The 19,617-nt window shown below is 38.6% G+C and overlaps 1 protein-coding gene across 2 annotated transcripts in view; it reads left to right on the forward strand.

Annotated features, from left to right (window-relative positions):
- Positions 1-205: 205 nt before the first annotated feature.
- The window catches only part of LOC147247712 (ras and Rab interactor 2-like), a 35,219-nt gene continuing 15,807 nt past the window's right edge, over positions 206-19,617 (forward strand). For both annotated transcript variants that reach the window (XM_086180527.1, XM_086180528.1), the window contains exons 1-7: positions 206-464; positions 4,115-4,206; positions 6,301-6,398; positions 7,838-8,048; positions 8,884-8,995; positions 12,687-12,759; positions 13,091-13,182. In XM_086180527.1, coding sequence (XP_086036653.1) covers positions 4,147-4,206; positions 6,301-6,398; positions 7,838-8,048; positions 8,884-8,995; positions 12,687-12,759; positions 13,091-13,182 — 646 coding nt within the window. In that variant the 5' untranslated portion in view covers positions 206-464; positions 4,115-4,146. The remainder of the gene's footprint in view (positions 465-4,114; positions 4,207-6,300; positions 6,399-7,837; positions 8,049-8,883; positions 8,996-12,686; positions 12,760-13,090; positions 13,183-19,617) is intronic.

The raw sequence follows: 19,617 nt of genomic DNA on the forward strand, positions 1-19,617 counted from the left end.
GTCCTATACCAAAATGAGACTCTTTAGCTTATACAGCTCAATCACAGTAATCAGTCCAGCAAATACTCTTTTACTTCAAATTTTAGAATTAAAATACTTTCTCGTATATGCAATCGGTGGGCTACTTTACAGTAAAAAAAAAAAAAAAGTATTTTATTGTGAAAATTTTTAAAGCGGAAGTCCTCTCTTCTTGTTGTGAATTTTACACAAAGAGAGCAGTATTGAACACAAAGGATAACTTATCTACTTTCCGCCGCCTGGTTGGTCAGGGATAATGGACGGTTCCGGGCACAAGATTGACTGTCTTCTCTTTCTTTCCTTTCAAGAAACAATAAGGAAAGACATTCTTCATTATCACAACTTATAGCAGCAACCTAAAGCAGCGTCGAAATGGAACTATACTGGCCTTTACACATTCATTAACTCGTTGCAACAGTGCGGACTTCGCCTGAAAAACAGATACGGTAAGTAATGTGCCGCTCAAGTTAGCAGTCGTTTATGTCTGTATCGTATATTGCAGTCTCTATTAAACTTTCAAACTCAAACGTGGCTCTGAATCTTGACGGGAGCCTATACTGAAGTACTGAAGGGATTTAGTTATTATTGTGGAATCGCCAGTATTTCCAATGGAAGTGTTAAACTAGTTATCACCACCTGCTGCTAGACTGCTTTGACCATTCACACACCGTAAACGAGCTTTCATTTTAGCAGGTAAGAAATCCTTAACAAAATGCAACGTGCAGAGTGAGTTTTTTTTTTTTTAGTTAATTTCCCGTAAACATTCTAAGACCATGTATCCCACTGTAGTACATATGGACAAAGACTTTAATTGTGTGAGAAGCTCTTTCAATATGAAATCGACCATCTTTATTACCATATATTATTCCCGGAGAATACGGTGTAGATAGGCCGTATGGAGAAACTTAGGTCTGCTTTCGAATAGTTCCTCCTGTCACCTGATTCCTAGCTGCTTTTCAGTACTGGTAAACGTCATGGGGACAAGGAAAGATCATAAGGATAATTTATAAGTTGGTTAAAAAAAAAAAACAAAGTGCAGAAAAATTAGATTGCACTTCCCTCAGCTATGTAATGAAGCAACGGTGCATGTTGACGTGTGTTTTCCTAACGAAACTTCAATTTTTTGGGCCTCTACTCATTTCACTAATTTCAGCATGGCTCCTTGTCTCCTCTCTCCTCCGTCTTCCTTTTTGTGACCTGGAATTTGATCATATTTGAAGCCTTGTTTTGAATGACGTCTCAATCAAACTATGAGGAGAGAGGATGGAGGAGAGATGAAGATCGCTGGAGCAACTATGAATGAGGATACAAAGGTGTATCCTTGGAAAAGTCTTCTCAAATCTCCTAAAAGCATCAGTGATGAAGAAACAATATCATCTTCCCTGCAACAAACACTCATATTAAAGCACACACACACACACACACACACACACGTGCTGCCCAACACAGACAGCTCATCAGGCCAGACTGGTTGTGCCAATGGGACCACTCAGACTAGTCTTGGGAATGGCAGTTATAGTCTAAATGCTAGCATTCATAAATTGTAATAGTGATTTAAAGATGATCAGATGTGTTACAAACTCTCTGCCAAATAAATCTTTGTGTGGAACTGTCGGGTTCTGTAACCTCTGTGAATGAAATTCCACATTATTCATGTTTTTATCAATTATGTATTTATATGATTGTCTCACATTATGGTTACAAGTACAAACAACAAATAAAAGTATCAATATCAAGTGCAAAATACTGTAAAAAATGCTGTCAATGAGAACATAATGCATTATTAGTGGGATGATATTTGCACTATGTATCAAATATTTTGGTCAGCTAGGTTTTCTGCTTTTAATTTCTGCCTGATTGACAGAAAGCTGTGCTGCTCCTTGTTTAAAGTCAATCTAGCTAGCCTAGCAGCCACTCTCCATCCAGTTCTGCGTTCAAATAAACCAGTAATGGAAAGGAACAAAAATTCTGTATAAACATCTTACAACTGGGGCCTAACAAGCAGGATAAAATAGTTAGTGAGGTAACTTCAGGGTCATTATTAATTCTGACATTTAGGTTTATAAGTTATTGACTATTAAAAATGTATATGTTCTTGGGCTAACGTGGTCTGTACTGCTTAATACACATATCAAATTGTTTATTCAAATCAAAGCACACATGGCTTGATATGAAAGTGTCTGGCTAAAGTTATCCACCCATCCATCCATTTTCTTCCGCTTATCCTGTTAAGTGTCATGGGGGGGCTGGACCCTATTTCAGCAGCCTTTGGTTGAGAGGCGGGGTTCACCCTGGATGGGGTCACCAGTCCATCACAGGGCCAACACATAAAGATAACCATTCACACTCACAGCCACGCCTACAGTCAATTTAGCGTATTCAATCAGCCTCGTGCTGCACGGTGGTGCAGTGGTTAGCACTGTGGCCTCACAGCAAGAAGGTTCCGGGTTCAAGTCCCGGCTCGGGCACGGGATTTTTCTGTGTGGAGTTTGTATGTTCTCCCTGTGCCTGCATGGGTTCTCTCCGGGTACTCTGGCTTCTTCCCACCATCCAAAAAAACATGCAATTGGGGACTAGGCTGATTGAATACTCTAAATTGACCGTAGGTGTGAATGGTTGTTCGTCTCTCTATGTTGGCCCTGCGATGGACTGGCGACCTGTCCAGGGTGAACCCCGCCTCTCGCCCGTTGACGCTGGGATAGGCTCCAGCCCCCCTGCGACCCTTAATGTGTAGGAATAAGCGGAAGATGACGATGGATGGATGGAATCAGCCTCGTCCCCATTTGCATGTCTTTGCACTGTGGGAGGAAGCCGGAGTACCTGGAGAGAGCCCCCGCAGGCACAGAGAGAACATGCAAACTCCACACAGAAAGACCCCGTGCCTGAGCAGGGGCTCAAATCCGGAACCTTCTTGCTGTGAGGTGACCGTGCTAACCACTGCACCACCACCAAAAGTTAACATTTTTGTGAAAAACTGAAAAGCAAGTTTCCCAAAAAGTTGAAACCAATATATTGCATTCCTTGTAAATAAAATGCCTCAGCTGAAGTAGTTCATGAATACACGTTAGGGAAAGCATCAACTGACCCAATTGACATGACCAAGATAAAGCCAGTGAATGGGTCTTAATGTCAGTTTTGATACATTTTCAGTTTATTGCACAGCCCTTGTGTGCCCCCCCCCACCAAATATTTACGTATTTAAAGTGATACATCACCATAGTTACCTTTCAAAGTGGTCTCAATTTTTTGTCCTGAGTTCATGTTTTTCATTGCTGCATCACTTCTTCGTGACTCCAGTATGCAGGCATCACGTGTGACAACAAAAATAGAAGAGCTCATACTGTTAGTGTCCAGAGCTTTACAACGTGGCTCTTTCACCAATTTGAAGTATTCTACTTGAACATAAAACCTATTGAACCTATGACTGAAACCTTTTTTTCTTGTGTAATTATGTTAAAGACAAAACCATTTTCCCTCAAATTTTGTTCAACAAATACATGCCATAACAGACATTTTAATAAAGTGTAAATGTTGTAGTGGGTAAAATAGTCAGATGGACATTTGGGGAGGCTGTCCCAACCACTTTTAGAAACATTCATGGTGGGGCTTTCAGGAGGAATCCCATTGTGGGGGTGGTTTTCAGCATAGTCACCACATGCTGGTGTGAAGGTGTACATTTTGCAAATGAACCATTGCTTTAAAGGGGGGAATACACCCTCATTTTGAAAAATGAATTTCAGACACTATAAAGTGACTAAGATCCTTTCCTTCATTATTAGATTGTATTTACAGGAGTAACATTAGCGCATGCAGAGCCTGGCCACTCCGTGTGGGTGGAGAGTGAACTGTGGAGAACTAACTTGAAATTATGGAGTCTTTCAGGAGGTTATGTTCAATCCAAAAGTTTCAAATTCTTGCAGGGTTAGAGAGGATGCATGCAGGACTGTAGCCTATGACACAGTCACATCTCAGTTATACCAAACAACTTAAGTTCCTTATTTTTTGGAAACAAAGTTGCAGATTGGTTCTTCTTGGAAAATTGAGCCAGTTGTGTGTCTCCATATGAGGAACATAATATATTTTTTCATTCTCACAGACCGTACATCGGACAACCATCCAGTGGAGAGCATGTCCGCCAGTAGTACCAGTCAACCCTGCAAGCAGGAGAAAAAAGGCAGCTTCTTTAAGGTACATATAAGTCAGAGTCCTTATAAGTAATTTTTATGAATGTCAGAGGTTCATCGTTTTTACATATAGAACCAACAGTTTATTATGTTTTTTTTCTTTTAAATAAGTGATAGGGAACACTTTTTGACAACTGTTACTTCAGGTAGAAATGATAAGGTAGACAGAAGAGGAGGAGCGGGGGGAAATAAATCTGGAATTATGGTTTGTTTTCCTTTTTTGTTTTCAGTTTTCTGCATATTCGTGTAAATATCTGTTAACCTAAGATGGCTGCAGGGACATTTTTAAGGATGGTACTCTCCATCCATCCATCCATACATCCATCCATTTTCTACCGCTTATCCTGTAAAGGGTTGCTGGCGGGCTGGAGCCTATCCCAGCTGCGTGGGGCAGGGTACACCCTGGACGGGTTGCCAGTCCATTGCAGGGCCATCACATATAGACAGACAACCATTCACACTCACAGCCACACCTATGGTCAATTTAGAATATACATTTAAGCTAGTCTCCATTTGCATGTCTTTGGACTCTGAGAGGAAATCGGAGTACCCAGAAAGAACCCACACAAGCGAAGGGAGAACATGCAAACTCCACACAGAAAGACGGTGTGCACCAGCCGGGGTTCAAACCCGAAACCTTCTTGCTGTGAGGCAAAAGTGCAAACCACTGCATCGCCATGCCACGTGGATGGTATAGTAATGGGCATTAAATTAATCAAATCGGTTAATGTTAAACAAATTTTTACATTCTCACTTGGAGATGTATCAACTTAGCATGTAAGCAGTCATTTTTTTTAGTGTGATTATAAATGACTCATAATTTTGATGTGTGTCACAGGAGTGGTCAGTGTCTTGAATTCCTGGATATTAAATGCCCATCTTCAATTTTCTGCTGTGGTGCCAGTTATATTTATAAATCACACCATCACTGCTGTGAGAAACAGCTACATACAGGTTGTATACGAAGTTCCTCCTGCATTTTGAGAACTGCATGTACCTCAAATGATACAATCTTCTGTTTAATCTTTATCAGTGATGGTAAAATTCTGAACACTTAAATTAATTTTGTCTAACAATACGTATTTCATGAAGAGAGCAATGATCCAGTGCACGAATGATGTTGGGATTGACCATTTAAAACAGCTATAAAACGGTTAACTGGCACTATAATTACATGCATTAGATTTTGTCAATTGTGGGACATCTGAAGTTTGTTCAAATTCAAGTTTTTAACAAGAGTCACAGCTGTAATATATGTCCATTTCATTCAGTAGGTATATATAGGGGGCGGCATGGTGGTGCAGTGGTTATCACTGTCGCCTCACAACAAGAAAGTTGGCTTGGGATCTTTCTATGTGGAGTTTGCATGTTCTCCCTATGCCTGCGTGGGTTCTCTCTGTGTACTCTGGCTTCCTCCCACAGTCCAAAAACATGCGAATGGGGACTAAGCAGACTGGATACTCTAAATTGAATGTAGGTGGGAGTGTGAATCCATGTAGGAACTGAATTGAATTTAGTAAGTACTGGGTACCCATGAAAAGATTATAATTTCGGTTCTGCTTATCGATTCCTATATTGGCTCATTTATAATGGCTGCTTACGGAGCCGACAGGACCTGTCCGTTGCAATGCAGCACATTGGCAAAACAGCAGACAGGGGAGCTAGCAGGAACTAGGTAGCCTACTGGCAAGAGAGATGGACCAGGGAAAGCGGTCAAAGGAGTGCCTTTATTTCTCTAGAGAGAGCAGCAATCATGGAAAATGCCACACATGGGAAATTAATAAATTGCAAAACAGGTTGCACTTCCAACTTATCATCACATTTCTTTTAACATTTAACATTTAATATAAACAGTTGTTTAGTTTGCAATCAAGTGTCTATTAAATATACATTTGGCTTCCTATTTTTCACCTTTTTGGGGGGGGTGTGTCAGAATAAGGAACCGGAATCGATAAGCAGAACCGAAATCAGAATCGGATTCCTAACAATCCTAACAATAACTACCCCTAGTGCAGGGGCTCTTATGAGAATCAAAGTTGAGTTTAATTATAGCTGAGCTTATATCTGAACAAATGGTCATTGTTCTATGTGTATGTAGCTGATAGACTCATTTGCCTTGGAAATTGGCACACTGAAGAAGGAGATGGAGAAAAAGACTGAAAGGACAGAAGACCACAAGACAGATACATTCCTTAGGTGAGTTCATCGTCTTTAATGTGTGTGTGTGTGTGTGTGTGTGTTAGAGCTGCAACGAATGAGTAATTTTAGAATCGAGTATTCTGTAGATTATTTCTTCGAGTAATCGTGTACTCTAACGAATTATACTTTTTTGTTTTTAAATAAATAAATCAATTTGTTGGTGTTCAAAACAACCCATCCAGCATAGCTTGGATGTGTCCGTCAGTCACAACAGTCCGGGTGACACACACGCACGCGCACCTCATCGCTCTCTCTCCGTATCGCTCACACACGCGTGCGCACCTCATCGCTTTCTCTCTCTCTTGTTACAATATCGTCACGTGAGGTTAATTAAACGAAGCGTTGAGGTAAAGAATTTGCCTCGATCATTTTTTGTACTCTAGGTACTCGAGTAATCGTTGCAGCCCTAATGTGTGTGTGTGTGTGTGTGTGTGGGTGCTTGTGTGTGAGAGAGAGAGAGCTTGTAAACAAAGTGCAGTTTGAAGTGTGTGGCAGGTGTTGTGTTGTTGTCAGACCATATGACCATGTCCAGTGAAACCTTTAATAAAACCAATGATAGCGGCTGAGCTGCTAGGGTGACGGTTTAATGAAAACACAAAATCACATTCACCTCATCAAGGTCTCAAAATGGTTCAGACCACATGCAAGGTCACTAAAAAAAAAAAAAACAATCATCACCCCTTTGCTTCTATTATAAAATTTGTTATAATATTGTCTCTGAAACATCATAAAATCTATGTGGAGGGTTTTTTTTCCCCCCATGGTGCATGGCAGGAAACACTTTTTAGACCCCTACAAAAAAAATCACTCAGTTTGTGGACTTACATAATGCTGATATGTTGCAGTAACAGATCGCTAATTACACATAAAAATCATAATTTTACCTAAAACAAACTGATGAACAGGCTTTTGCCTGACAGAGGCTGCTTTGACAACAAGAAGTACAATACTAAGTTGGTTTATAGAGTTTCCTGATGGCCAAATAGATTTTCTTGTTGCAAGCTGTTGCAAGACTAAATAATTATGCTTGCTTAGTCCCATGTGCACGCTCAGGGATATGCAGTTTCTTGAGAATATGAGTTTAAATCTTTACATAATTCACTACAAAAACATGAAACATATGAAAACAAAACAGCAGGAGTTAAATTTAAAAAGCTATTAAAATTTTGCGACTACGAATATGTCTAGGGAGCAAGGAGGGAATATCGTTTGTGATACAAATGATTTATGAGCATGTTTATGACTGGTTTAAATTGGTGTGTCTGAAGCCTTGAAATTGTGCTTCAGGACGAAAAATGACATATTACTGTATCACATCCAGTTTTGGTACATTGCTTAAGTGGACCATCTAATTGACATATGCACATTTGTGTGAATGTGTTTTACATTGTAACACTTAAAATGTATTCTCATTTTTTTTTCATTTTCATTTGCAGGCTGGCTGAAGAGATGGGAGGTTTCTTCTTACAGGCTTCACCCTGTCCCGATATCAGCACAGGTCTAACTGGAGCAAGAGATTCGGGCTATGACTCCCTCCAACGGCGACTCAGTGTTTTGGACAGATTGGTGAAAACGCATGCGGTGTGGCTACAGTTGAACCTCAGCCACCAGGATGCCACACGCATACTTCAGAGCCATCCCACAGGGGTGAGGAAACAGCAGCCAGTATTTAATACTGATAATTTAGAGATTGGACCTAACAGATAACATCTGTATAGTACATGTTGCATGATTTAGTTTAAATCCAAATACCCAAATATCATTGTTCACAGTAAGACTTTCTGACACTCAGTTCACAGATTGTCTCCAGAGAAACTAATATCCCTCCATCCATTTTTCCGTTTTCTATACCGCTTATCCATTAAGGGGGGGACTTGAGCATGACATTGGGTGAGAGGCGGGGTACACCCTGTACGGGTTGCCAGTCTGTTGAAGGGCTATCAGGAGCAATTAGGAGTTCAGTGTCTTGCTCAAGGATACTTGGACATGGTCACAGAGGGAAGTGAGGATCCAACCAGTGACCCTTCGGTTGCTGGAAGGCCACGCTACCTCTGAGCCATGCTGCCCCCCAAGAAACCAATAAAGAATGGCAATTACACTGATACATTTTTTAAAGTGCAACAGAAATTCAGAAATTATTGATGCAGTTACAAGGCAGATTGCCCCCTACTTTCCAGGAGGTTCTCCTATATAAAAACCAGTTTGGAGATACCTTAGACTTAAGATGCCTTTAACCAGCTTCTCCTATCTCAGAGGGAGTTAATAAGTAAAGTACAACATGTATAGAATAAACAAAGTTAATTAGTATTACTAAATATCCCCATGTTTTGCAAAGTAAGTTGATTTTGTATCCTCTTCCATCATTATTTCATCAGTTTGAAGTATTGTTGCAGTTTTTTGCCATATTCAAAATCCCTTGGGGAGCAAAACTCCACACTGTTTTCAAGTAACGTGTTATTTGAATGGATGTCCTTTTCTGTAGACATTTGTGGTGAGGAAGTCAACCAGCCAACAGAGGAAAGTAATATCTCTCCGTATGGACAAAGAGTCTGCAATTCCTGTCAAAGACTACCCTCTCAAGGAGAGCCAGTACAGTAAGTGTCAAGTAAACATTTACTTGATTAACAGGCTGTTCTCTTGTTTTGCTATTACACTTTTTTAAGGGCATGCAGCTCCCAACAGGTTTTTAAGTCCTTCATTTCTTGTGTGAAATGAATAATAATAATATGTAACGAGCTACAAAAGAAATATGTTTCTACCACACTCACATGAGATTATACAGCTTGCTCAGTGCCTTGAATGATATTGCCAGTCTGCTGTTGTCATGCAGCAGCACGAGGTTAGGTCTTCTTCCATGTATGGACATACAGACATAGATGTATTTCTCATCTTGATTTTCAGAGGAACTCACCGTAAAGCACAGAAAGCCTCTCGATAATTAACACTGGCATAAATGGCCAAGTGCAAGAAAGAAGTATATTTTACCCTGGTCAAAATATGTCACTAACATTTCTGACTTTGTAGGTTTCAAAGGCCAACATCTACAGACTATGAATAATGACAGCAGAATCATCAATGGCATTTAAGAATACCTTCCACATTAAGAAAAAGTTCTAATCAAAGTTATATGAGCTCATACTGCTCATAAATCTCCCTAACAACTTTCAACAAGGCCTTCCAACTAAGAATGATCCCAGTTTGTGTGTAAGGAGCAGAGATAATGTTTTGTTAGATCGGGATGTAACTGTGTTTCATAAATATTACAGCAGTCATTCCACTTATGTAAAATTTAAATCATTTTGAATGCACAATTTTAGTAAAACTTGAAACTGGTGTTTTAAGATTTTTATTCAAATTTTAGTCTGTGACAAGGTTGACACGGAGCAAAAATATACACTGACATTTTAGCTGTTGCCTACTGAATGTAGGCTTCAGTTTTCCATCTCCTCTCCTTTTCAGTTGCTCCTTTTAATTAATTTTTTTATTTTTATTCTTTTTACAAGGATTTACAGGTAACAACAGGAGGGTTGGTATGAGACCATTCTTCTGTCTGGGATCTGAGATTAAGCCATATATTCATTTAAAAAATACAGTTTATGACAAATGTAGGGATTCACCTTCTTTCTGAGTAACTTTACTACCTTTACAATAATATAATATACATTTACTATTTGGAAATCCCTGCAACAGAGCAGGAGCTCAGGTTTAACTGATGTGCAAAGGCAGCCGCTCTAGTGAGATAGAGTTTGTGACATGCCTGAAGAGTTTTGCACAATATTGCAGGACTGGATGTTAGCCGATGTTCTGATGATTGTCATCAATCAAATCAAATATTAAATCTTAAGCTGGTGTTTGATACAAGATGCAACTCTGTTGACCAGTTTCAGCAGTGATTTCATTCTAAACTGCATTTTTACAATGTGAAGGTTTCAAGCTCTTTGTCTTAGATTGCGCTTTTTAAACTTGAAGGGTGATACCTCTAAAGTAAGTATATATTGGGGCGTGATAATTAAATGCCAATGGCACATTCACCCTTGTGGTGTCATTCTAACACTGTAATTGGAGGGGCACAGCAAAATTAGTTCCATAAATCACACGTGAACCCTATTGTAAGATAATATCTATGGTCAGATCTACACTGGGTTCTGTGCACAATTAACAAATGAGGGTCATTGTGAGTGTTTGGTGTTTCTCTTCCTATTTATTTAAGGAATCTAGGTAATAAGACAGTACAACAATGAAATGAATGGCTGGGGTTATAGTTAAGTGTCATGCAGGAATGATTTCAGTGATGATTGGCCTCACCTTGTTGCAAGTCAGTGTGAGAAAGTGTGAAGAGTTCAAGGTTTATGTTCATTTTAATAAGTGCACACCCAATACACCCTGAGATGACTGTGGCATTTATTGGCACCCTGTTTGTGTTTCTGTTCATGTTGTTAATTTCATTATAAGTTAATGCTACACTCTTAAAGTGATGTAGGGCAAAGGACTCAAGAAATGCAGCTCAAAGTGAGCTCTCTGGCTTCTCCTGGCAACACTTACAGTACCTATCAGTACCTATCTAAAACAGGAAATACAGCTGCTCTAAGTAATCAGGGAGAAATAACTGGCAGACAATATCGAGCCGACTGAATTTGTTAAATGTACTCTTACTAACCACTGCTCCATTGAAATAGTCTAATTGATAACTTATAATTGCACTGCAAGAAGATACTTGTTATTACCATCCATCCATTTTCTACTGCTTATCCTGTTAAGGGTTGCGGTGGGGCTGGAGCCTATCCCAGCAGCCTTGGAGCATTGCAATTGAAAAATAAATAAAAGAAAAATTTGAAAAAAAGAAAAATAAAAGAAGAAAGATAATATTGATATGCACCCTATTAAAATATCTCAAATTTCGAGTGTAAACGGATGTTTGTGGATGACAAGTTTTACTAATATCAACAGGACTTACATAAAGAAAAATGCCTGCTTTAATTAGACAGGAGCAGTGAACAAAGAGATAGGAAGTTTGTAGAAAAGAATCTGAGATCAACACGTAACAAAGGACCCTTGGTCACTTTTAAAAACTCAGAGAATTAAACTTTTGACACTTAACCAAGGTTGAGACATTGCACACAGACTTTTGACAGAATAGTGCTATCATGGACTGTCTCATCTAACATTAATAGTGAAAATGTAAAAAAAAAAAAAAATTAAGCATGCCTCAGATGCTGTCAATATGGTGGTTTAGAGGACCGCAGAGTCAGCAAACTAAAGAAGAAGTGGTGATCCAAAGGTGGATGTGAAACGGAGCACAGCTCAGTGGTTGTGTCCTCACGCATGCTGTTTCTGAGTGAATAAATTCCAATAAAGTACACAGAGTGACAGAGACCACATTAATACTTTTATAATCTCACAGAACTTCTTTGTCTGGCCTGAAAGAGTCCGTATTTCCACAACATAGCCACATTTCATGCATGTCAGGTCCAGAACAACCTCAGCTAATTACTTTAAAATGTCCCTTTATGAATCAACCAAGAAATTCAAAACAGTCATTCATAAGTGGAATGCAGCAGTGTGCCAGGGGAAAAAGTGAGAGTATTCAAACAGCAAAATTGCAGTAAATCACACTCACACACACACACACACACACACACACACAGAACAGAATCAGGGGTGTATTGGAAAGATCTGATTTTATAGTTTAATTTATGTCACTAACTTAAACCACTAATGATGCTGTAAAAACAGTATATTTAATGTCAAATAGTGGTATTTGAAAGCACTCATACTCAATGCTCTTCAGAGGATTTATTTAAAATCAGTTTAACTAGAGGATTTATTTTTCACCAAGAATCTACCTATCACTCCCTGCTAACTTTAACCTGTTCCAAACTGTGCTGTTTGCTAGGATCAGTGAATTGTGGCTTGATCCAGACCTTCTCCACACAATATTTTTCAGTGTGCATTTGCACATCACAAATGATTTATATGTTGATGGAATTAAAATGCTTCGATTTGATTGATTATAAAAATATATTCGTCACCTGTACTGTTTTAGAATAAATAATTTGGTTGAATACACATGGAAGACCATGGAATAAGAGTGCGGTGTGACCAGAGTGACAACTGACTCAACAGAGAAGGCACTGTATTTGTATTATGAGTTGTAGAATGATTTAACATTTCTTTGATCCAAAGAAGAAACAAAAAAATCATATTGGCATTTTAATGAAATTATCTGACCTCTGACACTTTCCTCTATCTTCATCTTGATCATGTGGTCCTCTTGTGCTCCTGCAGCTTTCTCTTTGGAAGGATCAGGCCTCAGCTTTGGTGACTTATTTCATCTGGTGGCTTTCTGCTGCATCAGCAGGTGAGGTCATTCCTCAGAGCCACTTATGGTTTCAGAAGTGCATGCAAACCCTACTGATCCATGCCTCACTTTTGTCTTTAGTAGGGATGCATGATAGTATGTCGGCTTTCACATTGGTGTCCATCGAAGTTAGTCCTTTTCTAATATTTTGGTATCAGTCTGCTGAATATAACAAGATTATTACTTTTATGACAGTGTTCCAAATATTCTCAAGTAAAAAATATAAACCCAGCACTTAAATTTTCACAGCTCATGCACATTTCCAGGGGGAGGAACATGGCTTTGCTTTGAATCTTAAACAATCTGACAATCCGAAACATTTCTTTTTTAGGGATGTGTTGCCCTTCACTCTGAATCTTCCAGTGGCCATTGCTTTGGCTCGAACCTCTGAAGATCTTGAGGAGGTCGCTAAACTTGGAGCAGGTTTGTTTGCACACTAAAGCTTGGAATCTATATGCTGTAGTTTAGATGCCAACTGTAAACATTAATTCAGGCAGACCATGTAAGTTTACACTCATCAGCCAATCACCCTGTCAATTGCTGTACAGCACTGTTGCAAATCAAGTGTTTAATCAGTGGTGCTGTGATTTCACTTGAATAAATGGTGATCATTGTTATTTAAAACTTCTTACTATGTTCAGTCATGGTATTTAAGGAGGCTTAGTTTGTGCTTATGTTTTAAATCTATTCTTTTGATCTATTTCATATTATATTGCTGCTGATGATGCTACTTTTCAAAGTGATCCTACTACTAGTTTGGCATAGAAGTCCCCTAACTAAACCATTCAGCCAGAGATAATTTCTGAGTTGCTTCAGAAGATTTTACAATTCACTTAATTTATTTTCACAAAGATTGTGAGGTTTTGGAGATTGCTCTTTAAGTGTCAAACTGTTAAAAGGTGCTCTGTTTTCCATGGATTGCAATCATACACGCAAATATAATACAAAATGTAATAACAATGATAATATAATAGTAAAAATCATAATAATAGAAGTGTCAGAAAAAATGTACACAAACATCTGGGATTTATTCAGTGAAGATTTGCAGTGACCAAAACATTTTTATACATTGTAGGTTCAATATTTGATAATATTTGTTTTCAAGTGCCATATATATAAAAGAAATGCAAGATAGATAAATACACACACACACACACACACACACACACACACACACACACACACACACACACACACCGAGTAAAAGTTCCAAACAGGTCTCATACCAGTTAATTAATGCCAGTTGAAAAAGATTATGTTTGAAGCTGTCTACTGAGTCATGAGAGTCTGATCTCCTCTGGGAAGGGACTCTGGGGATGTGGGCTGGCAACAGAGAATAAAATATTACTGCACTTCTGGAGCCTATCCCAGCTGACATTGGATGAGAGGTGGGGTACACCCTTGACGGGTCACCAGTTGGTCACAGGGCCATCAAGAGCAATTAGGGGCTCAGTATCTTGCTCAAGGATACTTTGACATGGTCACCAGGAGAAGTGAGGATCGAACCAGCGACCCCTTGGTTGCTAGACAGCCACTCTACCTCTGAGCCATGCTGCACACTAATTGTCTAATTTTGTTTTGTTTGGAAACAATAAAATCTTGGCTTGCGGTTTAACATTTTTGTTTGGGATTTCAAAAGTTTTGCTCTCCATAACACTAAGGTAAGTTTGGTTTTTTTATAAGTTTGGCATTATTATTTGTAAGCAAAGTCAGCAACTTTTGCCTAAATTGTTAGATGAGATGAATATAGGTATCCTCAGCAGATGTTCTCTCTAATGATATTTCCCAGTGACAGTATGTAGAGGTTAAAGAGAGTGGATCTCAAAACGGATCTCTGAGGAACACCATCATGGCTTGAATTTTCATAGACACCAAGTCAGCCAAGGATGCCACAAAGTCTCCCTCAGTCAGAAAAGACTTGAATCAACCTAGTACTGTGCCTGTGTTGTTCACATGGGTATAAAGCCATTTTACGATATTTTTTTCAGAAGTGTCAAAAGCTGCACTTAGATCAATGAGAAATTTATTTTTTAAGTTTTATTTTAAGAGGGTTAACAAGTTTTACTGGTGCTGTTTTGAGGGCTGCGTAATTATGGCAAAAATAATAATCGGTATTATGTTAACAGATATTGAAATTGTGAGTATTTAACACCATTAGTCTTTTTTAGAACACCATATGTGTTCAATGTCAGATTTTAATGGGAAACTTACTGAGCTGAGGGCGGCATGGCTCAGAAGTAGAGTGGCCGTCGCGCGACCGAAGGGTTACTGGTTGGATCCTCACTTCCCCCGATGACCATGTCAAAGTATCCTTGAGCAAGATACCCTTATTGTGCCAGATGGCCCTACGACAGAATGGCGACCCTTCCAGGGTGTACCCCACCTCTCACCCAATTTCAGCTGGGATAGGCTCCAGCCCCCCCAAGACCCTTAAAAGATAAGCGGAATAGAAAATGGATGGATGGACTTACTGAGCTGCTTGTCTCTCATTAAAAGTAAGTATAGCTCAGCCATAAGCTTCCCCCTCCAATCTCTCTCTCGATCACAATTCTGCAGGGTACCAAATATATTCAGTGACAGTGGCAAAACCAATAATAAATAAAAGGGTCGGGACTGGTATTCTTTTAAGTTTGTGTGAATGCTCAGTCATCCATCCATCTATTTTCTATTGCTTATCACGTTAAGGGTCGCAGGGGGGCTGGAGCTTATCCCAGCAGCCTTCGGGTGAGAGGCGGGGTACACCTTGGACAGGTCGCCAGTCCATCACAGGCCCAACACATATAGACAGACAATCATTCACACTCACAGAGTTTTCAATTAGCCTAGTCCCCATTTGCATGTCTTTGAACTGTGGGAGGAAGCCGGGGCAGCCAGAGGGAACCCACAGGGAGAACATGCAAACTCAACACAGAACGACCCCGTGCTCAAGCCAGGGCTCGAACCGGAGCCTTTTTGTTGTGAGGCGACAGTGCTAACCACTGCACCACCTGAATGCCCAGTCAGTTATTTTATCTTGAAAAAAACAACAACTTTAAAGTCCTCACAACTCAACATGTGATCAAGCACGTTGAGGTCAGGGTTAACAAGGCAGAGCATCGTGGATAAAATAAGCTTTGTTTAGCAAAGCCTAATGATCTTAAAATAGCCCAGTGTGCTTCCAGTTCAGATTGTCTCCTCCTTCCCTCTGGCTTCCTATTAGCTCTTATAGGTTGACACACTGTATGTGTTATATTTCCCATGATGGTTTTTTGCTTAGAGGAAATGTCTTACTTTTACTAATCAAAATTAAGGTTAAGTTGGTCTCAATGTTCTCATTGGAGGTGGTGATGGGAGATTTGTTGATCTGATCTGATGAATGTGTTTTTCTGAAGTGAGATGTTGCTGCTTTATGTTTTTCTGAAGTGAGATGTTGCTGCTTTATGTTTATCTTGAAGTGAGATGTTGCTGCTTTATGTTTTTCCGAGAAATTAAGAACTGATTGATGGCCAGAATAGAGGAAACAATACTGATCTGAAATAGTTATTTCAGCAATTGTAGTGGTGGTAATGTGTAGAGCATCTGCAACAATAAGGTCCAGTGGCCACGTTTGCGAGTTGGGTTTGGGACATGCTAAGTATAATTTAGTGCAGAAAGGGTGTGAAAAGGAACATCATCTGGTATCCTCTGTTTGAACTTTCTTGGTCGTAAAACTTTTTTGATCTGCAGCATGATAGTATGAGTCAAGCAGCAGAATTATTGTCCTTTGCATCTACAATATATTTTCCTGCACCTCTTTTCATTATCTATATAATAAGACATTGTCTAAGTAGTCTTGTCCTGTAAAAGTAATTGTCTAATTCTTCAAGCAGTTATTATATAAATGGATAATAGGAGGTTCTATTGGAGCAGCTCATTAACAAAACTCTAACACAACGCAAACAAGTAGTTCATTGTTAGGACTGTAAACTTAGCTGAAAATTTTAAACTATAATACATGAACTTGACCGAGTTCATTTTAATTCAGTTTCTTTTTTTTTTTTATTTCAGACAAGACAAAAACAGTGATTTCAACTCAATAGTCAGAAACATAATGTTATGATGAAACATAGTTAAATGACACAATCGGTAGTCAATAAAGTCAGACCCAATAAGTATCATATCCATGTCCAAAAGGGAATAGGAATAAGCAGTTGCTTATCAAGTCCTATCCCCAGTCACGCAAAAAAAGCACTTTAACATAGGATGATTGCTGTATCTTCAAAAATGTACTATTCGTATCTTCAAAATATTAAATCAGTTAAATAGTTAAATAATCAGCTAAATAAAGACAAATTATTCATTAAACCAGATTTTAAATCAGAATACTACAGTTAAAGAGAGTACAAAACCATACAGTCAAACAAAGCATCAAAACTTAATCAGCACATAATATCACATACATAAACAGGGCATACTCTGTCACCTCCCTGCTATATCTAAAGAAATATATATTTTTGTACAAGTTTTTAAATTGCCTTTCACTGGTACACCTTTGTAGCTTTACGAGCCCATTCCAAAAAACACCACAATTTGAGATACAGAATCTTTTCACATCAGTCCTTGCCTAATGCTGTCTCGTGTTTAGTTCTCTCCTTAAATTATAATTCCCCTCTCCCTCTGTGAACAATCTCTGTATATTACTTGGCAGCAGTTTGTAATTAGCTTTATACATAATTTGTGCAAAGTTAAACTCTAATTGTGCTTTAGTATGGCTAAGATCACCAACATTATTAATTATCCTTATGGCCCTTTTTTGTAATATATATATTGGTTGCACTGTAGTTTTATATGTGTTTCCCCATACTTCTAGGCAATAATTCAGGAATGGCAAGACAAATGAAAAATACAAGGTATATAGAAATCTCTCATTTAACATGTATCTTGCTTTCCCTAGTACTCCAGTACTTCTCGCCATGTTAGCTTTGACATACTTCATATGGGATTTCCAGCAGATTTTGTGGTCTAGAATCACACTCGGAAATTTTGTTTAAAAAACTTACAGTTACCAAATATCATAAGTTTATTTTTTCAAAATTAAGTAATAACTTATTCAGATCAAACCAATTTTTAAGATTTTTCATTTCTGTAGTTAATGCCTCCAAGAGCTGCTGAATATTATTCCTCCAACATAAAATATTTGTGTCATCAGCAAATAAAATAAATTTCATAATTCAAGATACTTTACAAATGTCATTAATATACAGATTAAAAAATTTGGGACCCAATACTGACCCCTGTAGGATACCGCATGTTATCCCCAAGCATCTGAATTCTCCTATCTGCAGAAATTGATGTCTATTATTTATATAGCTCTTCAGCCACTCAAGCGCACCTCCTCTGATGCCATACTTCTCCAGTTTTTTAATTAATAAATTGTGATCCGTTGTATCAAATGTGGTTTTCAACCTTTTTTAATCTGTATGAACTGAACTTTGAGTTTCTGTAGCTATTAGAATATGCAGACTTGCACAACACTGGTTGGAAGCGTGGACAGAAAAGTGGATTCTAGAAGACAGCCAACAAACACAGATTCTAGATTAGTATTAAAGTGAATCATTGTCATCTGCCTCTGCAGGCAGTTATATTTTCGAAAATGCTAAAGCTCATGTGGTCCTTTTAAAATAATATTTTTTGCTCCAGATCAATTTTCATCAGCTATGGCTATGACTGTTGGCTTTCACAGTTCTTACATTATCACACAAAACTTGTGAGTTTTTAGTCCCAGGTGTACAGCATGTGTGTGTTGCGAATGTAAGTAATTGCTTGAGTTCCTCAAATTTAAAGTGTCAAAAAATAATACTGGAAAAACAAATGATTAGTATTAACAGCCATTTTGAGTTATTAAGTTAAAGTATATAACAGAAGACTTTATCAATAGACAAGGGTGGAGGAACAAAACAAAAGTGGTGGGTGTCAGACACCAACAGAGAGAGAGGCTGCATAATTTCAACTGAAAGGGAGGGAGAGGGGTGGGAATACGGGGTCAGAAACCCGCCCACACACACACATACACACACACACACGCACACAATAACATGAGTGAGTCATAAAAAATACTGAGGAAGAGTGAGCCAGAGAAGCAGTCAAGTTTCAGCTTGCGCAGATAACAGTGTGCAAGAGAATTCAGTGCTAGTTTCATTTTTAACAGCTCATCTGGTCCATTAAATATTAGGATAGCAGTAAGTATTGTTATTTCCTTTTTTCTTCTCTGTTGTCATGTGAAGGAAGAGCTCTGTGTCTGGTCCAAATATTCTGTATGCGGTATTGTTTCCACTGTATTGGTCGTGATTTCCTGTCTGGTACGGCTTGGGCTTTGAAAGTTTTACAGTTGGTTGTATCTGTTGTTCTTCTGTGTCATATTCTGATGGAAGACCCCTTAAATGTTGAGCCATGTGGCTTGCAAAAGTAAATAACTGTTATTTTAATTTATTTAGAAGTATAAATTGGTAATAGTTGCAGGGCTCCTATTGACTGATGAGGAATGGATGAGAGGAAGGTTCATATTTGTGCTATAAAACAGAAGAAGTGCTGTCTTTTTTCTGAATATCTAAAGACAGAAGAAGTTTAGAACCCTATTCAGTTTTATTTATATAACAAAGAGCTGATTGATTATAGCGCAAATTGAAATGTAATGAGTCGTAATAAGCATTTTGTCTCAACTATTGTGTATTCATGATAATTGTAAGCTGATGTATCTGTGCTAAGTCATTACAGAAGATTTTTAGTTAGACCAGTCTTTAAGCCCTTACAATGCAAGAAAAACAATCCATATGGACTTTGTATGTTGTCCCAATGTTTGCGTGAATTTTGTCTGGGTGCTCCAGTTTCCCTCACAACAAA

Source organism: Aulostomus chinensis, chromosome 16, assembly GCF_037954235.1.
Source record: "Aulostomus chinensis isolate RoL2024-O1b breed Wild chromosome 16, RoL_Achi_v1.0, whole genome shotgun sequence".
Classification (NCBI taxonomy): Eukaryota; Metazoa; Chordata; class Actinopteri; order Syngnathiformes; family Aulostomidae; genus Aulostomus; species Aulostomus chinensis.